This window comes from Trachurus trachurus (genome assembly GCF_905171665.1).
Source record: "Trachurus trachurus genome assembly, chromosome: 4".
Classification (NCBI taxonomy): Eukaryota; Metazoa; Chordata; class Actinopteri; order Carangiformes; family Carangidae; genus Trachurus; species Trachurus trachurus.
Window position 1 is genome coordinate 15,525,170 of NC_139898.1, and position 22,999 is coordinate 15,548,168.

Genomic DNA, 22,999 nt, shown 5'->3' on the forward strand with positions numbered 1-22,999 from the left:
GGAAAGCTAAAGCTGGGGGTGTTTTGTTCATCATTTGGTGCAGATTAGTTTGAACCAGAACCTACAATAAATGTACACAAGTGCTCATGTCTCCTGATGCGATCAGCCCTACCACTCACCCAGCTCTACGCTAGGAGCTGTAGTATCAGCCACCTCTTTGCTTTGGCGTCTTTTCCCACGCGTTTATTCATCTGGGTGTATATTTAATTTTGCCTCAATGTGGGGCAGGGCTTTAAACGTGCAGCCCAAGGTTATCACACTGTGACAATATTTGCAATGTCCCCGTGAACCAAACTTTTGAGCAGCGCTGACCCAGACAAATCAAGCCATTCAGTGAACATGAGTCACCCACCCCTGGATCTGTTGGTTGAGATGGCCTGATGAGCTCCTATTGGCAGCAGTTCAACGTAAGACCTCGTGTTAGAAAACACCTGGAGCATCACCCTCTTGCCAAGCTTTAGTGCTGAGACCCAGGGAGCGGGATAAACAATAAATGAATGGAGAGATTAAGAACTCGACGGGCAGCCAGAAAGAGCTTGTGATTCCATCTGCATCTTCCAGTCCTGACACCACATTGTGCTGTTTAAGCAGGCCTAGTTCACAGGAAAGATTGGTCAACCTTCCCTCATGCTCCTCCAACAATTCACGGGAAACAAAAACACAGCAGATTGAAACACTGCATGTCATTGCAACTGAAAACCAGCACTGTAACATAACACTGTTAAATGTTATTGAAACAGAATGTGGGTGGATGTTCTCTGGTAGGTGAGCACCTGTTAATTGGAATGACTAGTTTATTTAACTGATGATTGACATACAAATGGTGGTAAACTTGAGACGGCAACAAGAATGCTTCTGCCAAACAAACTCATTTTGAGCCTCCACCATAAAAATAAAACAAATATTGGCTGATTAGATAGGACTGGGTTATGTAATCATATTGTGTCATTAGCTTACGAACTGTTACAATTTGTGATCCAGGCAAGTAAATCTTAATTATAAATCACAAATTTGTCTCAGAAAGCAAGGAAATATGTTTTTTTTGTGTTAAGTCTTTTGCTCAATAGTGAATAATATCTACCTGCACTGAATTACACTGATTTACAATGTGACTTCATGGAGTTGTTAAGATACTAGTTATTTATTAATTCATTTAGCTCAAATGGCAACTGGGTGTCGCGTATATTTACAAATTTTCCAATTAATATGTTTCACTGATGATTTTATTTATTTATTTGAAAATGCGATAGACTGGCGACCTGTCCAGGATGTACCCCGCCTCTCGCCCAAAGTCAGCTGAGATAGGCTCCAGCTCACCCGTGACCCTAGTGCAGGATAAGCGGTATAGAAAATGAATATTTGAAAATGTTTGGCACTCTCTTTAAATCACAACATCTGAAAAGACAATAAAATGTTGTTTCCGTCACCTAGAAGGTTTCTTAACATCTGCTACAGCCACCTCATTAAAACAATTAAAAACAGTATTTATTCTAAAGCATTGTGAATAAAAGAAAAGAAAACAATTGACTCTTTCCATGATAGTGCAATTCTGAGAGGATGCCAGTTTGCTTATCCTTTAAAAAAAAAAAAAAAAAAAAAAAAAAGTAATTTTGTTGGCAGTTTTGGAGAGGACCAGACAGATAGCAGTCAGACGGATTAGTAGTGGCCTTGTTTAGTCCAAGCGCAGACAGGTCGGACCAAAGATCCACATGTGATTGCAGGCAGCACCTTCACGTAATCAGACCCATTTGTTACAGTGTTGAGCCTGCAGGGAAAACATGACCTGGACTCCCACGGAGACGGACACAAACACACTGACCCATTCAGGGAAACTCCCAATCCAATGCATGTCCTTAACTCACGCACACACTCGCACACATGCACAGGCTTCCCCAATTATCTTCACACACACATAGATGTTGTCTAGAAATAGCAGGGCTTAGTTGTGTATTTTGGCTGCAGAGAAGGTGGCTGGATTCTGATAGAAGTTGGATTAGACGGCAGGAAAGAGACGGAGGGAAGGGATTAGTGCTGATGAGCTGCAACTGTGTGTGTGTGTGTGTGGGCGGGAGGATGGATAGGTGGGTGGCAGGATGCTTTTCTAAATTTGTGTGTCGCTTGTTGGTTTTGGTGGTGTGTGCGTGTATGTGTGGTTGGTATGAAGGGATGAAAAAGATTACTGGGGAAGCTAAAGAAAGGGAAGGGTTAATTAATTAAAGGATCATTGGTTGGTCAGTGGCCCTGTGTGTGTGTTTTAGTGTGTGTGTGTGTGTGTTTGTATTTTAACTATCTAAACAGGCTGTAATCAGCAGACCAAGGGGAGACGGGAGGAGCTGCTGACACAGGGCCCTCATTACTGTAACTCTTCCTCCGTACACACTCTCTCTCTCTCTCTCTCTTTCTCATGCACGCACGCGCGCACAGTTTTTTTGGCAAATGAAGACATGCTTGTATTATGATTGGTGTGTATGTGTGTGGTCTGTAGAGAAAGATGCACTTTTTCATTCATCTCTTAAGATTCCTTCCTAAATTAGGACACAACAGTGTTTAGCATGTTGTCTTAAAATATTTGGCATCCACCAGATTAAATGGTAGATTTTGGTAGAATAAGGAGCAGCTACTCACCAGATGTACCTATTTCTACAGAATACACTCAACTGTATACCTGGTTTCATTTATTTATTTATTTTAAAAAAATCTGGTGTCACTCACTGGTGTCTGTGCATACTGTCATGTATCATCTTTGCTAACTTTTAACGTCATGACCCCTGCCCAATCGGAAGACTAGCGTTGCTCTAGAGCGCAGCTAATGGGGATCCGAACAAATAAAACAGTCAGTTTTTATGATCATTGCATTTTTTAGATAAATAAAGTGTGTCCAAGCTAATTTCCGTCAGTACGATAAATATTAATGCTGTGACAGTTTGTATTCAACCTTTATTCCCACACTGTACAGCCTACCCATGAGACAAATCACGATACATACGTTTAGTGATGAGGCCATTCAATAATATTATGTATTCATCTATGTTAAATATATCATGAAATTCTACCGACGGAAATTTGCTTGGACACACTTTAAAGTAGCGCTCAAGTAAATCACTTAATCAGTCGAATGAGAGAAAATGAATCAGGTTGTGAATAAGTACAGGTGGTTTGTCATATACGTATCAGTCAAAAGTGTCAAACAGTGGCTGGTTCCAGCTTCTCAAATGTGAATTTATTCAGTAATAACGAGCTGCGTGGAGCATTTTTCTCTGTTTAGCAATGTTGTATGGGCTAAACGATTAATCAATGAACTGAGAATATAATGATCAATAATGAAGATACTCATTAGTTTAAACCTAGATCTATAGACATACAGATAGAAGGGATATATTCACAATTCACAGATATATATTTTTTTCTTCTGATTGATATTGAATGATCCTTTACTGACTATTAACGATGGAAATGGACTGATCTAGAATAGATCAGTACAGTGCACATGGTTTAAATGTGTTCAAATAGAAACTCCAGTTTACCAAAGCTGAATAGTATCTGAACTAACACTACATGCGAGGAATTGAATGCACTGACTGTTGGTTTTCACGACCTCCTCCTGTGCTGCTTTGACTTGTAACGGGCACATGCAAAAAGATAGATTGCATTTGTACAGATATAATTGGATGAAATGTTTAGGAATCCTCTGTGTTTAACCATCCGTCTGTCACTCACCAAATGATTAAATTATATTTGCTTTAGGGAGGGCTGAGGGTTTGTGGTTTGTTTACAGTTATGTGTGTGTTTTATCTGTGGGTTGGTTTGTGTGACATAGCCTCTCCCTCTTCTGTGTGTGTGTAACATTTCTGAAAGCGCAGTCCGTACAGTGAGCCTGGCAGCAGAGAGGGGTACGGTTGGTCTGCTATTGTGCGACAAGATCCCAGCTTTGTTTTGTCTGTGTGGAGTGTGTAGGTGTGTGTGTGTTTGCTCTTGCACACACCCTTGAGAGATGATGAAAGAGTACACAGGCGAGTTGGGTGGGTCCCCAGTGTGTGTGTGTTTGTAAGTGCATGTCTCTCTGTGTGTGTGTGTGTGTGTGTCTCTCTGTGTGTGTGTGTGTGTGTGTGTGTGTGTGTGTGTGTGTGTGTGTGTGTGTGTGTGTGTGTGTGTGTGTGTGTGTGTGTGTGTGTGTGTGTGTGTGTGTGTGTGTGTGTGTGTGTGTGTGTGTGTGTGTGTGTGTGTGTGTGTGTGTGTGTGTGTGTGTGTGTGTGTGTGTGTGTGTGTGTGTGTGTGTGTGTGTGTGTGTGTGTGTGTGTGTGTGTGTGTGTGTGTGTGTGTGTGTGTGTGTGTGTGTGTGTGTGTGTGTGTTTGCAAGTATGAGAGCGTGTGTTTGAAGAGAGGGAGACTGCAAAAAGCTGAAGGTTTTTCCAGGGAAGCAGGGAGAAAAGGTTGATCAATAGTTAATGAGATGTAAAGTGAACAGTCACATACCTGGAGGCTGGGGGGCTAAATGGTCCTGACACTGTAAAGGCGCGACACTGGATCAGTAACTACACAGCTCATATCAGTATCTATATGTGTGTTTTGTCTTCTTTACTGGCTGGTGGCTCTGCAATTGTGCAGCACTTGTGTCAGTAATGATGCCAAGACAGTGGACGGATGGAGAAACCTTCTGAAATAGTAGCTGCATCTGAGACTGAACGGGGATCAGAGGTTTTGCTCTGTGATGTGGCTGGAAAATGTTTTCAAGATATAAATATCCACATTCCTTGATAAGGATGATCATCAGGATGTGTACAATTAGTTGAAATGTAGAACTGAAACACTGGGTTATTTTAGTTGTTATGAGTTAACAATGTTAAATTAATGTGAATATTATGATAATTTATTCATGCAAAATTGTTGACTATTCTGTGGTTCCAGCCTCGGAAATATTATAATTTGTTGCTTTTCTTTGATTTTAAATAATTGAAAATCTTATATATTTAGGGTTTAAACTAGTGGTGATCTGACATAACTTTTGGGTCCACGGAAGAAGTGTGATATGAATTTTCACTACAGCATACGATTGACAATAGAACATTTATTTACTGATAAAGAATATAATCAGTAATGGAAAATAAGTGTTCAATTGTGTTGTTACACAAGCATTACCAAAAGATACGAGAGAAGAAACCTCAAAATTATGATTTTATATAAGGAAATGTATTATGAAGGAGATGCCATCTTTAGGAGTTTTTAATCTCATTGTTATTCACACAATTGGTCTGCACACAAAGGAGCACTGGGCTGCAAATAATGTGAACTGTTTTTTTTGATAGTGTTACAGTGGTCAGCACCGTCACCTCATAGCCCTTCATACTGTATAACCAACCATAGATTAATGTGAATAGTTTTCTCAATAATTAATCAGTAAAATACAACAAAAAGCCATCTTCTTGTGCAAAGGACACCGGTCTAGTGTCTTGTCATAAAACCTTAATATTTATAAACCTGTCTTCCTTCATCCTATACCTTCATCTCCTACGCTGTGGTGTGTATTTGTTTTGACCAGACTCAGGCAGAGGGAGGAGATGAACATTTTGTCCTTGATTGTTCTTTTTGGTTGTCACATGCCCAACACTTTTACAACAACCACCCTAATTCTGCTGTTTACTCGAGAGAGCAATTACGCAGCTGATTATACTGTATTTAATCTTCAAGGGAAAATAATTGACATAATTATTATCATTTCATCAGCTGGCACAAACCTGTTTGTGAGATTCAGTTTTTTGCTGTCCTGCTGCTCACACTGATGGCTTTTGTGAAAAGAAAATCAATGTTCTCTTAATTTTTTTTCATCTCTGAACAGTCTTAAAAATATTCTCAAACAACTAAAAGCAACGGACAAGTGTTTTATAGAAAAGAAAAATATGAAAATGTCTTTCTTCTTTTAGCAAAATAATCAATGGAAGTAAAAGTATGGCTGAGGAAAAACAAACAGTGGAAGGGAAAGAGTTGACGTTTTTACAATACCCAGTAGCAAACATGGAGACTAAGAAATGCAGCCGGCACATTTCTACAAAGTGCAGGATCTTAATGGGCACAGTCTGTGTGTGTGTGTGCATGCCTGTGTTTATTTAGTGTGTACGTGTGGGTGGGTGTACATACTGCATGTGCTTGCATGTGCATTTGGTTTTGTGTGTCCATCTACATACATGAGGTAAAGGCTATAAGGACATGTTGGATTAGTGCACACACACACATCTAAATGCTCCTGTACCCTGAGTTGTATGTTTGTGAGTGAGAACTGTGTGTGTGTGTGTGTGTGTGTGTGTGTGTGTGTGTGTGTGTTCACTACCATTGCAGCACTGACAGAGCTGTCTGAAGGCTGGCAGGCTGCAGATTTGTAGCGCATTCGGCTGATCATCTTATCTCCTGTCACCGCCAGTGAAAGATTGGAGGAACCGAGCCCACTGAGGCACACACATCCCCACACACTCACACACACTTCTATCTCTTTTTTTCCCCTCGCTGGTTCTTTCTCTCTTGCTCGCTCACTCGGTCTTGTTTTCTCCCCGTGTTGCTGTGTCTTTCTCTCCATCCTCCAAACCTCTCCCTCCCTCTCTCTCTCAGTAAATGGTGCTGAGCCAAAGACTAATTATTACAGGCAATCATTTCGACATGAAATACCCACTTCCTGCTCACCGCTCTCCTCCCCTCTCTCCCTCATTTTCTTCCCCCTCCAACTGTTTTATGCTCCTACAGTCACATAATGGCAACACACACACACAGACACACACACATGTTGGTCTTTCTGTTGTTATGAGGACAGTCGTTGCGTTGGTACCCTCGCCTCCTCTATCCTGAGTAAATGCCTCACCCCAACATGCACCCAACACTTTAAAAAAAAAAAGGTTTCAACCCTCAAACAATTATGTGAAGTTCTGAGGACTAACCAAAATGGCCTCACAACATTTTAGAGAAAAAAAAGTCCACACAACCATAGAAAAACAAGTGTGTACACACATACACACACACACACACACTAGTAATTTCAATCCTTGAAGTCTATTTTGTGGGGAATGGTTATTGCTTTCTAAGTGTGACCTTAGGGTCTTTCCTGTAAGCACAAGAAATATCTGTATGTACGTGTGTGTGCGTGTGTATAGGCTTGTATAGGCTATGCAACCTTGTAAAGCCATTGTGCAATATCTGGAGCTCTATAGAGACAATAATGGTTTTCCTGACTCTCTTGTTTCGTCAAGGTGTTTGATAACATGGCTCTGACTGATGCTCTTTCTTTCTGCACCTTAAACCACTGAAGTGTCCAAACTGTGTCATCAGACATCATTCTTAAGTTGTAATAATTAGTCAGAGAAATGTGATAAAATGTATCCAATACAGTAGTGGTCTTGTATAAGTAACACGTAATGTTTTGTGTATTTTTCTGGCCACACAATAGCTTCATTAGAAAGGTGAGAGGAGACAGAACTCACTTTTCCCTGCAAAATGCCAAATATTTTCATGCTCCTCCCTCTACAATGTGTTGATTTACTACTTTTTTCTGCTTTAGATAAACAAAATCTTTGGGTTTTTGGACTTGTCAGCTAGACAGATGAAGTGAAGACCTCAGGCTCCATATTTAATCGATTTAAATGATTAATTGATAATCAAAAACAATTAACTGAATAGTTATTATCACAACACCACATCTTAAACAAAGGAATTCCACAGCAGTCTCTCTAATAATCTCTGTGTTGATCAATAATTGTTCCCGTGTGTGTGTGTGTGTGTAGTCATTGCCGTGCTGCTCTAAGCTCATCCCAAGTTTATGTTGTGATGAACACGCTGGCGGCTGTGCACACAAACACACACACAGTCGCATTAGTTCTCAGCCCAGCTGTGAGTGACTTCTGCCGAGAGGCAATTCCACTGTAATAAAATCTATAGGGTGGGGGTGGGGGGGGGGGGTTTAATCCTCATTCCCTCCCTCCTCCACCACCACCACCTTCCTCTCCCACTCGGCGTCCTGCTTCCCTCCTTCTCCCTCGTCCCTCTTCTCCTCAACTGGCTGGCAATGATAAATGAGTCAATTATGTGTGTGTGTGCACGTGGTGCAGGAGAAGGGGAGCGGATGGGAACGTTATTACCTGTTGCGGCTGGGGGTAATGTTGCGGTATTAATCATATTCTAATTTTCCTCTGCCAAATGACCCCCCCCCCTCCCCCACCCCACCCTCTTCCCTTCACCCACCTGCAACGTCCCACCTCACCACACCGCCACTGCTGCCTCCCCCACGCCCCCTCCTCCAATCAATCTATCTCCCGCCCGCAAACAAGTCAGCGTAAACTGCCGGCGGCCCAGAATATACTACCTCTCTGGGGGAGGGGGGGGGGGGGGGGGGTCTGGAGTTGGAGGGTACAGCAGAGTGTGTATTTCTGTGTGAGTGTTTGAGAGAGAGAGAGCGAGAGCTGCAACACGGGTAACGAGGGAGGAGTTTGCGTGCTTGGACCTGAGCACATTTAGAAATGGAAGTGCGTGTGTGTGTTTGAAAATTCAGCTATTGGCATTATCCAGTTTTAGAGGACACAAGGGACTGGTTTGGGGTGCGAGGCGAGACAAGCAGACACAGAGGACAGACAGAAATATGGGACACGTGGGAGAGGTGTTTGGCTGCCATCACCTCGGAAGTGTGCGTGTGTGTGTGAATATTCCACATCAGTCCTTGCTGTCGCTGTGATAGCATTACATTAATACACACACAGGTCATGTACTGAACATAAGACCAGAGAAGTGGTTGTTAAAATAGGAAAAAGGCTGATTTATTACATAGATTCAGACAGAACAGGCACGTTTGACCTACATAAAGCAGAAACTCAGACTTCGATGAAAGTTGGCAAAGTGTGCTGTCGAAGTTGAAGGTGGTGGTGGTTGTGGTTGGGGTCAGACAGATGTAAAGACCGATAGACTGGCTGGTAATTGGGGAGGCAACAGAATGAGAAGGAGTAAAGGGCACGTGGATGGATTGAAAATTGTCCAGAGAGAGCGAGAGACACCTTGGATGTGCCTGCCTGCAGTTTTGGCTGGGATTCAGGCTCCGAGCATGACTTCGTCTATTTCTGCTCTGCTCTGAGGTGATAATGGGCTGTCAGCACCCCAGTCACCCTGCTCCCTCCTCCCCCACCGAGTGTGAGAGAAAGAGAGAGGGAGGGAGGGAGGACGGGGAGTGAGTGAGTGAGAGAGAGGAGCAGAGAGAGTAATTTGTCATCATGTTGTTAATTGCATTGTGTGTTTTTATCTGGAATATGATACAAATCAAAACTAACCTGTTTCATTTGTTCCCATCTGTGTTGCAGTTTGAAATTGGAGTGCGAGAAACTGGCTACAGAGAAGACTGAGATCCAGAGACACTACGTTATGGTGAGATGCACAACACACACACACAGGCCATGTCTCCTTACACACACACACACACTCACAACAAGTTCAGTGCCAAGCCCGCTGAATCCCTTTCATCTGCTAACAGCTGCCAAACAACACCCACCAAAAACCACACACACACACAGACACACACACATTATAAGAGTGCAGCAGAGTAAACAGCACTTACATGGGTGTGCAGGCTTGTGCTTGTGTTTGCGACTGGTTCCTCTTGTGTCTTATGTTGTGTTGTGTTCTCCCGGGCCATCTGCACAGTGAACCTCCATACTCTTACTGTACGGTGACTATCAGTCTTTGATTTGCTGAGGACTGGTCACCAGTGACTAACTGATTCTTTTTATATTTTCCATCAAAATTTCAGCCGTTCATTGTAGGGGAAGTGCTTCTCTTTTTCTGACCTTTTGTTAAATGAAAATAATATTTAAAATTCAGCCTCTATTAGTTTAATTTTGGTTACTTAATGAGGAAACACACTGGCACACAGATTGAAATCTTTTAACAATATCTTAACTACAAGTGTCTGTGCTCAAATGGCACTTTCTGAATTCAGTTCAAGCCCAAATGAAGTGTGTTGCATTAAACTATAAAAGGAATAATATAAAACTGTTGTTAAATGTATTGGTGATAATTTTTTAATATCTGATCAGTCATCCTTTAAGCAATGCCAAATATTACTTATTTGTAGATATTCACAGATTATTTGTCCTTGATCATTATGAAGGACTGCTGACTTTAGACTGTGGGAGTTATATGTTCAATGAAATAATTTCCTGCAATTGATGGTTGTCCTTATTTTATGACTATTAAGTAAATTGATTAAATGAATAAAATAAAAAATATATAAGATTGATCATCAGAGCTGCAGCATGCTGACTAACTCCTTTGCTGTGTCACTGGTTGTCAGCTCAGCCTGTTTGTCTGATCACATGATGTGTGATGCTGCAGTTTGATTTGCCCACTCATCGCAGACAGTCCCTTAAGTTTGATGCTCTGTCATGTCATTACTAGGGGCGCACACAGTTTCAGAAGTGAACATGTGGTTTCAATCCCAGAGTGCTTTGTGACGGTTTGAGCATTTAAACAAATGAAGCTCACACAAATGTTCCCGTAACACATAGAACAGTTAAAGCATTAATGTATTTCTGAGCTCAGATCTTCCACAGTGAGAAGCAGCACTCTGTGTGAATGTACATGAAGGATACAGGATCAGCAAATCTTTTTTTTTTTTTTTTTTTTTTCTGGGTGAAGAAAATACCAAAACTCTTTGTCCGTCTTTGTTTTTTTTAAGACTGAAAGCCTCCAGCCTTGATTTACCTGTGATCAGAGGCACACAGAAACACAGCTGACTGAGTGTAGGCTGCCCAGAACCTGCTTCGCCAAAAAAGAGCTATGTGGCAATCTTGGCACAGAGCAGGGACTGGTGGGGGGATTGAAGTTTTAGTGATGGGGAGAGGAGAGGAGAGGGGGGGGGGGGGTAGCTGGCATCAAGCACAGGCCAGGTCTCCTTTCTTGGCTGATGATTTGGGGGAGTTTGGATGTTGCTAAGCAACAGGCGAAACTTGGCACACCAACTGCCAAGCAGAGCTGCCAGGAAAGGCGTCTTTTATGGAAGCACACAGACAAACACACACAGAAAGAGGAGCGCGGCGCGCACACAGTTGCTGAGAACCCACACACACACACACACACACAGAGGGAAACATGCGCACAAAGCGCAGAGATACACACGCCTACACAGTTGCAGACTTGTGCTACACACACACACACACACACACACACACACACACACACACACACACACACACACACACACACACACACGCGCGCACACACACACACGCACACGTGCTAACTGCCAGAAAAGATGTCTGGAGAGAGAGGACCCCTGCCATCTCCTTTCCCATCCTGCCAGACTGTTATGGCTGCCCAACTGCCAATCTCCTCTCTCCACAACCAGCCACGCTGAAAAGCAAATGTCAGCCTGTCACTTTCCGAAGCATCTGACTTTAAAATGCTCTCCTCTTTTTTTCGTCCATCTCTGAAGGTAGAGAGACAGACGGAGCTCCTCCTGCATCCCGCACGGCCCCCTTGTACTCTCAGATAAAAGATGGGGTCAAAAAGCTCACATTAGACATGATTATTGCAACAGTCTGTCACCTTCCTCTGCCCAGTGACAATTTCCCAGCATCACTTTGGGTTTCTGGCTTCCAAAATGTGCCCCAGGGTCATTTTAGACCCATTGACTTTCAGCAGAGTCAAGGTGAAACTACTGGTGATGCGCTTTAAGGGACATTTCGCAGTGCACATGCTCAGACCGGCTGTGTGGACCTTGGAGCTGTAACAGTGGACATTTGATTAGTTTGCTTCCCCCTCCTCCTTCTTTTTTTTTAAGAATATTTCATATTTTTGTTATTTTCAGCAAATCTTTTGAACAGATCAAAAGAACCAATGTTTTTTTTTTCTTTAATACTTTATGACTTCCCTGAGTAGCTTTTCATGGGATTTGCTGGTGAGACTTGGGCTGAAAAGTTTTTTGTGGTCTTATTTTTGAAATATTTTTTTCAAGTTACATATTATCTTTGTGCAGATAAACTCAACTAGGTGGGAAATCTGTATGTGTTTAACTACTGTGAATTATTCCGACTATGAACAGCTTTTTTCTTATGATGTCAAATTATTCAACTTTTAAAAGTTTCCCACTCAATTCATCAATTTTTTCAAGGATTGGCAGTTTTTTCTTTCATTTCATGTACACTGCATATTGGGTTTGTATTTAAAAATATATTGCACACTGAGCTCTTCCATCCTTTCCTGATTCTTATGTAGGCCAGTCAGTCCTATGGCACAAAAAAACCCAAATTTTTCCTTCTCCACAGATGAAAGTCGGTGTTGGTTTAATATTCTGGTTTCTGCACAGTCATTAACTGATGTTCTCTATGTTTCAGTATTATGAGATGTCCTACGGCCTTAACATTGAAATGCACAAACAGGTGAGTCCACTCCAGATCTCTCTTTGTTTGCCTCTCTATTGGTCCTTCGCCCTTCTCTCATGCTCTCAAAGCTTTACGCATTGCATTATTATCACTGCCTCCTTTCTTTAGCGCCCATTAGCTGCACGCTAAGTAACTAATGTTTTTCAGGAAAGTGTGTGTCTGTACCACTGTAATGTCAGTCTTCTCTCTGATGGACCTATATAGCACCGTTATGCTGTGGAGGCGTTAATAGGATCCACAAACAGAAATCATTTCTCCACCACCGACAGATGAGAATACTTTGTCCTTACCCGAGCCTCCAAAACAGCCTCCCCTCTCGCCCCTCATAAATCCCTGTCTGTTACTGCCTATGTGCTCCCTCCCTTCATCCCTCCATCCATCCATTCCTCCCTCCCTCCCACCTCTGCCCTGATTCTCCATGCCCTATTCCTCTTTTCCCCTTCCCTTCAATTGCTTGTCTTTTTAAATGCTTCTCTCTTTTAATCTCCATTTTTTCACCATCCCTGTCTCCCTTCCTCTCCATTGATTTCTCTGTCTCTCTTTAACTCTCTCTCTTTTTTTTTTTTTTTGCTTTGTACATCCTCCGTCCACCTCTGTCTCCTTGCAGACACACAGTCCATGCTGAATTTTACTTTAAATCAGGTCACTGATTCCTGCTGTCTCCTCTCTCTTTCTTTTTCTCTCTCTCTCATTTCATTTCACCATCTCAATCGTTCCGCTTTTGACATGCTGCTGCCGCCACACCACACCAACCCCCAATCTCGATTTTTCCTCCCCCGCCTTCCTTCTGTTTCTCCTTTCTGCCTATTTCTCCTCTCCCTCCTACATCCTTCGTCCATTGGCTGTCATTTCCTCAACCCACTCTGCCCTTTTTCCTCCTCCTTTCCTTCCTTCACCTATTTTCATTTCCCCTCTCTCATTTTGTCCTCCCTCTCCTTATCCTCCTTCTCTCGGTAGCTCCTGCCCCCCCCGCCCCCCCCTCTCTTTCTCTCTCCCTCTCTCCCTCCCTCTCTTTTTCCTGAAGATGTCATTTAGTAGTTGGAGTTCTCTAACAAGAAATCATTGTGTCTCCCTTGGGGTGGGGGGCGATGGATTCAGAGGATGGAGGGAGGAGTGGGAGGAAGGGGGAACACGCTGCCTGGCAGAAAAATGGAGAGTAAAGTGAGGGAGAGATGTGGGCAAGCAAGAGGAATGAGAGAGAGAGAGAGGAAGAGCGGGGAAAAGGGAGGGGGCGGAAGTTCAGTCCGGCATCAATAAATCACTTAAGAGAGAGAATGGGTTGGGGAGTGTGTGTGTGTGTGTGTGTGTACGTGTGTACGTGTGTACGTGTGTGTATGTGTGTGCGTGCGTGTGTATGTGTGTATGCGCGCACACACACACACAGCAGAGTCTAGCTGTCAAGAAGACAAACAGCCTGCGGCCATAATGATGTTGTCATGATCTCTGCATGCATATCATTACTGGCCCTAACGGCCTTGTTGGGCCTGCCGCTAAATGTGTTTGTGTGCGTGTCTGTGTGTGTGAGTTTGTGTGTGTGTGTGTGTTAGGCATTACACAGCAGCATTTGTAATACTGATTACTGTGCTAATACTGGGAACGGACAAATGGAGTTTGTGTGGAAAGAGAGATGATGATGAGGAGGAGGAGGAAGAGGAGGAGGAGGAGGGGTGGGGGGTGGACGGAGGAAGAGTTGGCTGTGTAGTAGAGCAGATCGAGACGGACACACACCCACAGCAAGAATCACTGACCCCCAGCAGGAAACACACACACACACACTCAAGCATGCAAAGTGCGAGAGCACACACAGACATGCAAAGACCCATCAGAAACACATGCCAGCACACACACAAATGTGCACACAACACACACACAGAGGGAGAGGGAAAAGATGGTGAATTTTGCATCTTTCCTCCTTCACACACACACACACAGACAGACAGACAGACACACACACACAAACACACACTCTGTGTGGGCTGGCTGTGGCCACAGCAGATGCTGTCCATGAATATTTTAGTCAAACTCCCTGGCAGAGTTTCCATTTGCATGGACCAGATGTAAGCAGCTGAAATATTTACCACACTGGCCCTGGCAGAAACAGGCCACAGCCTGTGTGTGTGTTGTGTGTAACCCCTATATATGTGTGTGTGTGTGTGTGTTTGTTCGTGTTTGTTCATGCTCAGTCTTGTGTGTGTGTGTGTTCATCAAAGTGACAGTATCTTTTCTTTCTTTCTCTTTTTTCAGACGGAGATTGCCAAGCGGTTGAATGTGATCTGTGCTCAGCTCATCCCATTCCTGTCACAGGAGGTGTGGAACGCTAACGCACACATACACACATACACACCGTGCAGCATTCAGCAGTCTCTCCTGTCTGACAGCAGGCCACACAGACGGCATGCACATGCACATGCACACTACACACATTTATCAATAACTCAGAACCACGCACACAGACGTACACACACACACACACACAGTTGCAGATGGACAGAACTTCAAAGCACATTCATTTTCCTCAAATGCCAAATGGTTGCATGCATTCACATGATTCCCGAAGTGGGAAAAAAAATCAGTATTTCAAAGATTTTTTTGAAAGTATGAATACTTTTTCATACTAATTAAGAAATGTAGCACATGATTAATATTAATTCAGCTAACTGAGGGAAAAAAAATGTTGAGCCATATATTAAATTTCTGAATCCACCTGCCTTCACTGACCTCTTGGTTTGTTCTACAGCACCAACAACAGGTGGTCCAGGCCATGGAGCGCGCCAAACAGGTGACCATGGGGGAGCTTAATGCTTCGATAGGGGTACGTGGGCTCCCCCCTCTGCCTCATAGCGTGTGTACCTTATACTCCCATTTATTAAGTTTTCCTGCTTTTCTTTTACTTTTACTGAGGCAAATATCATTTGGCCCATACTAAAACATACAGACTTATTGGCTTAAAAAATTTTTCCCAGTTCTTCCCCCCCCCCAATTTGAAAGATCTGACCAGCACCAAAAATAACAGAGTTAAGTAATGCGCCTATTAAATGTTCCATATATTTGAATGGAAATAAAATTCAGCAAGAACTTACAACAATCTTTTAGTTGTAGTTACTGGTCTCATCAGTTTCCCTTCAGACTGATCCGGCTTCAGAGCCACTGCCCTGACCTCAACGGTTCTCCTGTCGTGCACATCGCAGCATTGGTTCCCTTCCTTTCCTTCCTCCCTTTCTCCTCTTGATCACTTCCTGTTAAGCTGCTTCCTTTAGTGCTTGTAAGTCACCCAGATCTCTTTTCTCTTGTCTTCTCTCTGTCTATGTTTCTTCTTCTACTCCCCCTCCCTGTAGCAGCAGCTTCAGGCACAGCACCTCTCCCAGCATGCCCAGGGTTTGCCAATGGGCCCACACCCATCAGGACTGGCCCACCCTGGCCTGGCGCTCGGCGGAGGATCCAGCCTGCTGGCCTTGTCCGGGGCTCTTGGGGCTCAGCTGGCCGCCAAGGATGAGAGAGCTCACCTCGAGGCAGTGGCAGCAGCCGCCGCTGCTGCAGAGCACCACAGAGGTAGAGCATCACTTTAAATGTTACAATAATGCATATATTTTGTAAGTAAATGTGTAAAACTCGCAATGAGTTTAAGGCCGGAACAAGGGCTGGATTGCGTTCTTGGAGATGAAAACCTCTCTCTGAGGTTGGGAGGAGAGTAAACACTGGTTCTTGGCTCGATTGATTCTGATGATTGGCTTTGCTTTGGGTTTCTGGCAGGGCACAGGAGTGTTGCTGATAATAACTCTCTGCAGGGATATTTTTCCACTGAGTCATCAGCAGCAGAGCGATGTAAAGTGATGGCATATAATCTTTGATTTTTTTTTGTGTGTTTGTTTTTGCGCATGTTCTTATCTGCTCTTCTGTCCCGTTGCCCGGTACCTGGATGTGTTGGGTGCTGCTGTCTGGATTGAACAGATCGTGAGGCAGGACCAGTAAGAAATTACATCACACACACAAACACATTTTCCATGTATCCATAATCACTACACTTGACAGTTTGTCTGGCGTGAATTCTTTCTGAATTAGACTGAAATTAAAATAAACCACTGACATTTCATTTTTTTACAGAGACTTTACTCTCAGTTGTGTTGTCCTCCCTTCTTTATCCAGTTAGACTTTCATAGCCGTGAACTGTGGTTTTGGCAGCTTTTAGTATTTTCTGAAAACATCTCAGTGGATTAATTTTGGCTGTCTTTGGCTTTTAGACAGCAGGATTGCCGTCGCTGATGCTGGCACCTGTATGATAACAATTTAGATCTCTACACCACATCACCGCCACTATAAAACTATGATGATACTAGTTTTTTTTTTAAAGAAAAAGAAAAAACCTCAGTGCCAAAGCATACGCAGACCACTTCAGTCTTTTCTGCTGCCTTACAGAATACTTGAAGTATTCTCTTTCTTCCTCTCACTCCTACAGTGAGCTGCTGGCAGATCGATGGAGACCGATATTCTTTCACATTCATCTCTGCAGCTTATGAGCCTGACGTGATTTATGCAGTCCCTCTCACCTCATTATCACCCTCTTCCTTCCTCTCTTCCCTCACTCCCTCCTTCTTCACTCATCTCCCCTTCCTACCTTCTTTTCCACCTCTTTGTATCCCTGTGCACACTTCCCTTTTGCTCTTTACCACTCACTCTTTTCTCAATTCAATCCTCCCCCTCTCCTCTTCCCTTCCTCATCCCTCTGCTCCCTCTCTCCTCTCTGCAGAGCTCTCTGTCCAATGGGGATAAGGGTCGTCCAGCAGACTACCTCAGCAACGGCAAGAAGAGGAAAGCTGATGAGAAGGAGTTCATGACAGACTATGTGAGGATGCTTTCATAACACTGTTAAATGTTTAAGTAAGGGGAGGGAAAGTTCCCTCTAACCTGACCAGTTCTCGGTACAGTGAACGTTAGAGTCTTGCTCTCTTTTTAGACACTAATTGAAATTTCTCACACTCCCTGCTGTCATTACTGCGCTATTGGTGTCATTGTTGAAGAGCAGATATATTAAGCACTGTGAGGGATTATCCTCTGTCAGAGATAAATTCATTTTGGATAGTTTCTTTTTTCTCTTTATCATCAAATTCAGCAATATACCTTTGTTCATTCCGAAATATTAAAAACACAAGGAATGACTCCCAAAGTTAAACATCTCAAATTAAATCATTACATTTCTACTGTCCATTGCGTTTACTGCAGTTTCACCCATCTCAGGCAATAAACTGTCAAGATAGGTCGCCTCATTTTCCTCTATTTGCAATATGAGATATTAAAGTTCTTGAGAGTGCAAAAAAAAAATCAAATGCATTAGATTATGCACACACAGACACCTCTGCTTGTGTGCAACTCTTTTATGTGTGTATGTGTATTGTATATTTCTACATGTAATCTACATACATCATACAGCAAGGCAGAATATCTAATCTCACTTCCTCTCTTCTCTCACAGGGCAGCGATGCGGATAAGAGTGATGATAATTTGGTGGTGGATGAGGTTAGTAGGCGGCCGCTGGCCTATGTTGGCCTCACTTCACCGCTTTCATCTGCATACATCATGTAAACACACCCAGCAGGACCATCTGAATAATCATAATAACAATAATACTCCCCCCGTTCGTCCTCAACCACCTCTGCCTGCCCTTATTTCTCAATAAACAACCATAAAATACACAGGCACACATGCTCTTCACTGCAGTTCAAACTGTCTGCACCGTTTAAAAAACACCTTGTTGTGCAATGCTGTGGGTAGAACTCTTGTTATTTTTATGAATGAAAGCAGACAAAATGGGTTGAGAGTTCATCAGAGGTTGGAAAAAAGTTTGTTTCCTATGATGAACAAGAGTTCATTGTCAAGGCATACTGCAATTTTAGAAAGTTGGACTAGTGGAGCTTCATAATAAACTTGAAATGCATTTTAGCACAGACTCGGGATCATGAACTATATGTTACATTTTATGAGCACATTAGAAAGTGACTTCTTCATGGCCAGATGAACAGGAGGACTTGCCGCAAGCAAAACTAGTTAGTTATATTCATAAGAGCCGCTGACCACACATGGAACATGTTGGAATCTCATGTAAATTAACTCTTTTTGTAGTTTGTCCATATTGATAGATTAATTTGATCTTACTTGTGATTTCTGTCTTTTGTACTAAGCTGTGTGTGTTTTTTTTTTTTGTATTTCGATGTCAGGACCCGTCGTCCCCCCGCAGTGTGCAGTCCTACTCATCCAGAGAGAACGGTTTGGACAAGATGCCTCCATCGCGTAAGGAGGGTCCCCCACAAGCCAGCCCCACCTCCCTGGCCTCCTCCAGCAGTGCCACATCCCCCTCCCGTGGCAAGGAGCCCCCCCAGGTAAACAAACACGCATGTGTGCAGGGTGTCAGAGTTTCTACCCTGCCAGCTCCCACTGTATTCAGCTCTTTTGTTTGGGGTCAACAGTTCATCTTGGAGTTGTTATGGTGTATATTCAGCAATCCTACACACACTCAGCCTTGGCTGCTAACATCCCACAGCACTCCTCAGGTCCCAGCTGGCCTCAGTCATTCTCACTGTCATTCTCTCGTCTGTTGTGTTCTCTTTTTTATTGTGTGTTTTTCTTTGCCATTCCTCTGCTTCTTCTCCGCCCAGCACCATATTGTTGCTGCAAAACTATTTCTCCCACCCGTATGTCGAATTCTAAAGACAATCTGTTTATTTGGCTTTTCATTTCAGACTTATTTCATTTTTTTTCTCTGTTTTCTTGCATGTTTTACTCGCTGCTCTTCCAGAGGGAGAAGTCCAGTACTCCAGGTATGAAGCCAGGGACCCCCATGTCTCAGGAGTCCAACACCCCGGGACCTAGCGGACCCCCACAGTTCAGACCTGTCCCTGGCAAGCCTGGCGTTGACCCCCTTGGTAAGGCCGTGTCATGAGTTTTGCTTTTATCCCCAGAGGGCATGTTGTCTGTTGTCTATTGTTATGGAGGTAGAACTGTAAGGCGTACTGACAAAAACTCTGCGTTGCTGAGGAGACCAACAGGCACACATCTCCAGCCTTGCTCTCAAGGACAAAAGCTTGCGCTGCTCACAAGGGATCATTTATAAAATAAAAAAAAATATTTAAAAAATGTTATTTGCAGAGACAGCTTTTTAGCCTGCGCTGGCTTTGTTACATGTAGTGATTCTATCAACACTGGGCCGCAGTAGTTGGTATGGGTGTCAGCCAGCTCCCCACCACCGACCACCATCTGGACTTAATAAGCAGCTGTGGGCAAAAAATATTCAGCGCGCCTCACTTTTTAAATGGAAAAATTAGGGGAGGTGATGGACTGTGACTGTGAGCTGCTTCATAATGAGCCTCCATCTATTCCAGTGTATCTCTTTTCTCGCCTTTTTTCTTTTTTTTTTACTCACATCACCTGTTAGCCCCCACACTGCTTCCACACACCCACATTATTGTGCATGCATATGTACGGGAGGAGTGTACGGAGGATGTTTGAGAACACACACACACGCACACACACACAGGGGTATTGACTTGCTGCAGGAAGGTATGGTGGCCAGCAGGGGTCAGTAGTGGTCTAGTGCTGCAGTTGGCGATGTCCTGCCTTTTGTGGCAGCTTGTTCACAGCCTGTCAGTCACAGCTGTCTCGCACACTGACAGTCTCTGCAGAGGGAGCAACTTCAATAAAACGTGCACCTTCTTCTATCCTATGTTAAAGTGATATCTAGAGCTCCTGCTATAACTGGTGCTCTGCATTCTCTCATCCTCATCTTTTTCCTCAATCAATAATTTGTTCTTTTCAATAATTCACAACAAATGAACTCTTATCTTTTTCCTCCCTCCATCCTTCCACCAGCTCTAGGTCTCAGAAACCCTCTGGCGGTGCAGGGAGCTTACCCTCCAGGGGCTTTTGGCCTGCCCCCTCCAGGAGTGAACGGGGACCTGCCCGGGGCGGCGGGCTACGGCGCAGGCCTCCACTTGGTCTCCCCCCAAATGAACGGAGCTGCTGCTGCAGCAGCAGCAGCAGCAGCCGCCGCCGCAGGCTACGGACGGTCCCCTGTGGTGAGCTCGGCGCTCTGCAGATAATTTGTCTTTCCAGTGTCACTGTCATATGTAACACTTCAGCATATAAACCTGTCAGAGGACAAAGAAAGAGACATTCAGCGTACAGGAAAGAAGGAAGTGTTTTAGTAGGAGATGAGAAGGAAGAGAGGTTGCCTTCTCATTTATCGTTAAGAATCTATGACCTTGGCTCTTGAGAAGTCTCTTTACTTTTATATGATCTCATTTTATTCTGATCTTTCATCTGATACCATCTTTTCATCAGAGAAATCTCCCCTCTCTGCTCCTTCTCCTCTCCTTCATCAGGTATGTTTCCGTGGTATTTTTTCTTACATCAGGGTATTTGTCTCTTCCAGGTGGGCTATGAGTCTCCACACCCACATATGAGGGTCCCCGGGCTGCCTGCCAGCCTGCAGTCAGCCGCCGCTGGAAAACCGTGAGTTTCCCCTTCACCTTGGCTACTATCATTCAAATCTTCACCTGTTCACTAGTAAATGCTCTGAGGCTCTCCTCAAATTTCAATTTCAACACCAGAGGAGAAAAAAACGGAAAGATGAAGGATCAAAGATATTGAAGAGAGAAAAGAAGGAAGAGCTTTTAATAAGAAAGAAAACAGGGCCTTTGTTAGGTCAGAATATAAGGCCACAAGGCCTCTGTATTTATATTAGATATTCTGTGTTCAAACATCATGAAGTTTGAAGTACTCATCCATTGCAGCACTGAAAGTAGTTTTTTAAATTGGTCTTGAGCTGTAGTCTGGCTCCACTTCACTTTGTGTTTTGGAGTATTCTCTTTATTTTTGTAATGAATGGCCAGTGTAGACGATGTCAGTGGTATTGAGTTATTACAGGTAATACAGTACCTTTTCAGTCATTATTTATAAATGTCAGGTTTTACTTACTCAGTGTCAGTCATTTTAAAGTATTTCTGAGTAGTGCATAAAGCACAGGTTGAAGTATGAGTTGTGGGAAAGTTGCCTTTTGTTGTCGTTTTATACTCGGTACTTCTCCTAGTTGCTAACACTCTCGTCCTTTTCTCTTCCCTCTGTTTTCTCCCCAGCGCCTACTCGTTCCACGTGAGCGCGGACGGCCAGATGCAGCCGGTGCCCTTTCCCCCTGACGCCCTGCTGGGCCCGGGGATCCCACGTCACGCCCGTCAGATTCACACCCTGAGCCACGGAGAGGTGGTGTGTGCCGTCACCATCAGCACCTCCACGCGCCACGTCTACACCGGAGGAAAGGGCTGCGTTAAGGTTTGGGACATCAGCCAGCCGGGCAGCAAGAGCCCCATGGCCCAGCTGGACTGTCTGGTGAGACACGGGGAAGAGGGGAGGCAGTTACATGGTTGGTTGTAAACTCATATTTAAAGATTGTTGATTGTCTTGTGTCTATTAATTTTGCTTTATGACCAGAAGTGTTTCTCATTTATAAAAATACACTTTGGATGATGAATTACCTTTATGTTGTTGTCATTAAGCCCAATCTGTCTTTATTTATTGCCGTGACACTGCTGTAGCAGCGGTATCCCCTTACCGTCAATAACAATCAACTACAGTATATATCACAGTATAAATGTTTGTTTCTCATTTTATCGGGGCCAAACAGAACAGGGACAACTACATCCGCTCTTGCAAGCTCCTCTCTGATGGACGAACCCTGATCGTCGGCGGAGAGGCCAGCACGCTGTCCATCTGGGATTTGGCCACACCCACTCCCCGCATCAAGGCAGAGCTGACATCGTCCGCTCCCGCCTGCTATGCTCTGGCCATCTCCCCTGACAACAAGGTCTGCTTCTCCTGCTGCAGCGACGGCAACATCGTCGTCTGGGACCTTCACAACCAGACACTGGTCAGGTAAGAGAGGACAAATAGACAGACAATTATCAAGTAAGAAAAGCTGAGAGGAGTTAGAAGAGGAGAAACACCTGGGGACATTATAGAGGGACAAAGAAAGTGTGGTGAATGAATGCATCGGTAGAGGAAATAAGAACATGTAGTTGTGTGTAATGTAAATAATAACTAGAAAAAGCATTTCCAAGAATGGAAATGGTGTGACTGCTGAAAGCAGCTAAACGCTGTTGCAGAATTAGCAAATAGCGCAAGCAGTGATCACCATACAAATGTTTGACCAAGGTCGGAATCAAACCCACAACCTCATGGTCAGTAGACTGCCACTCTTCCTCTAGGCCACAGTGCACACACAGTTGCAGAGACTGTTGTCTGTTAATGATCTGCACTCTGTCTCACTCTGAAGTTAACGACCCCAAAGCTGCACCTGTTGGAAACACTGTCAACATCAAGAAAGCTTGAGAGTCAAGCTTGAATGACTTCGAATGAAAATTTCTGTGAATTTCAGCCTGAGAGCAGCAGTTTCAACATGAAGCAAGTTATCAGAAGTCAACAGAGGACGACTGCGAAAATAATTCACTATAATTGTTGTTGAGGCAAGATTTGAACCAGCAACCTTCAGGTCTTCAGACCAGCAAGCTAACCACTAGGATACAGACAGAGACAGTATGTGAGGGGCAAAGAAAACCTTT

The 22,999-nt window shown here is 43.8% G+C and overlaps 1 protein-coding gene across 1 annotated transcript in view; it reads left to right on the forward strand.

Annotated features, from left to right (window-relative positions):
* The window catches only part of tle2a (TLE family member 2, transcriptional corepressor a), a gene marked incomplete at its 3' end in the record, with an annotated part of 39,755 nt that overhangs the window by 12,227 nt on the left and 4,529 nt on the right, over positions 1–22,999 (forward strand). Inside the window, exons 3-16 of the mRNA XM_083969398.1 lie at positions 9,321–9,384; positions 12,351–12,395; positions 14,643–14,705; positions 15,136–15,240; positions 15,734–15,947; positions 16,347–16,363; positions 17,143–17,238; positions 17,865–17,909; positions 18,608–18,769; positions 19,186–19,312; positions 20,256–20,461; positions 20,818–20,897; positions 21,521–21,770; positions 22,066–22,313. Of these exons, the coding sequence (XP_083825524.1) occupies positions 9,321–9,384; positions 12,351–12,395; positions 14,643–14,705; positions 15,136–15,240; positions 15,734–15,947; positions 16,347–16,363; positions 17,143–17,238; positions 17,865–17,909; positions 18,608–18,769; positions 19,186–19,312; positions 20,256–20,461; positions 20,818–20,897; positions 21,521–21,770; positions 22,066–22,313 (1,722 nt within the window). The remainder of the gene's footprint in view (positions 1–9,320; positions 9,385–12,350; positions 12,396–14,642; positions 14,706–15,135; positions 15,241–15,733; positions 15,948–16,346; positions 16,364–17,142; positions 17,239–17,864; positions 17,910–18,607; positions 18,770–19,185; positions 19,313–20,255; positions 20,462–20,817; positions 20,898–21,520; positions 21,771–22,065; positions 22,314–22,999) is intronic.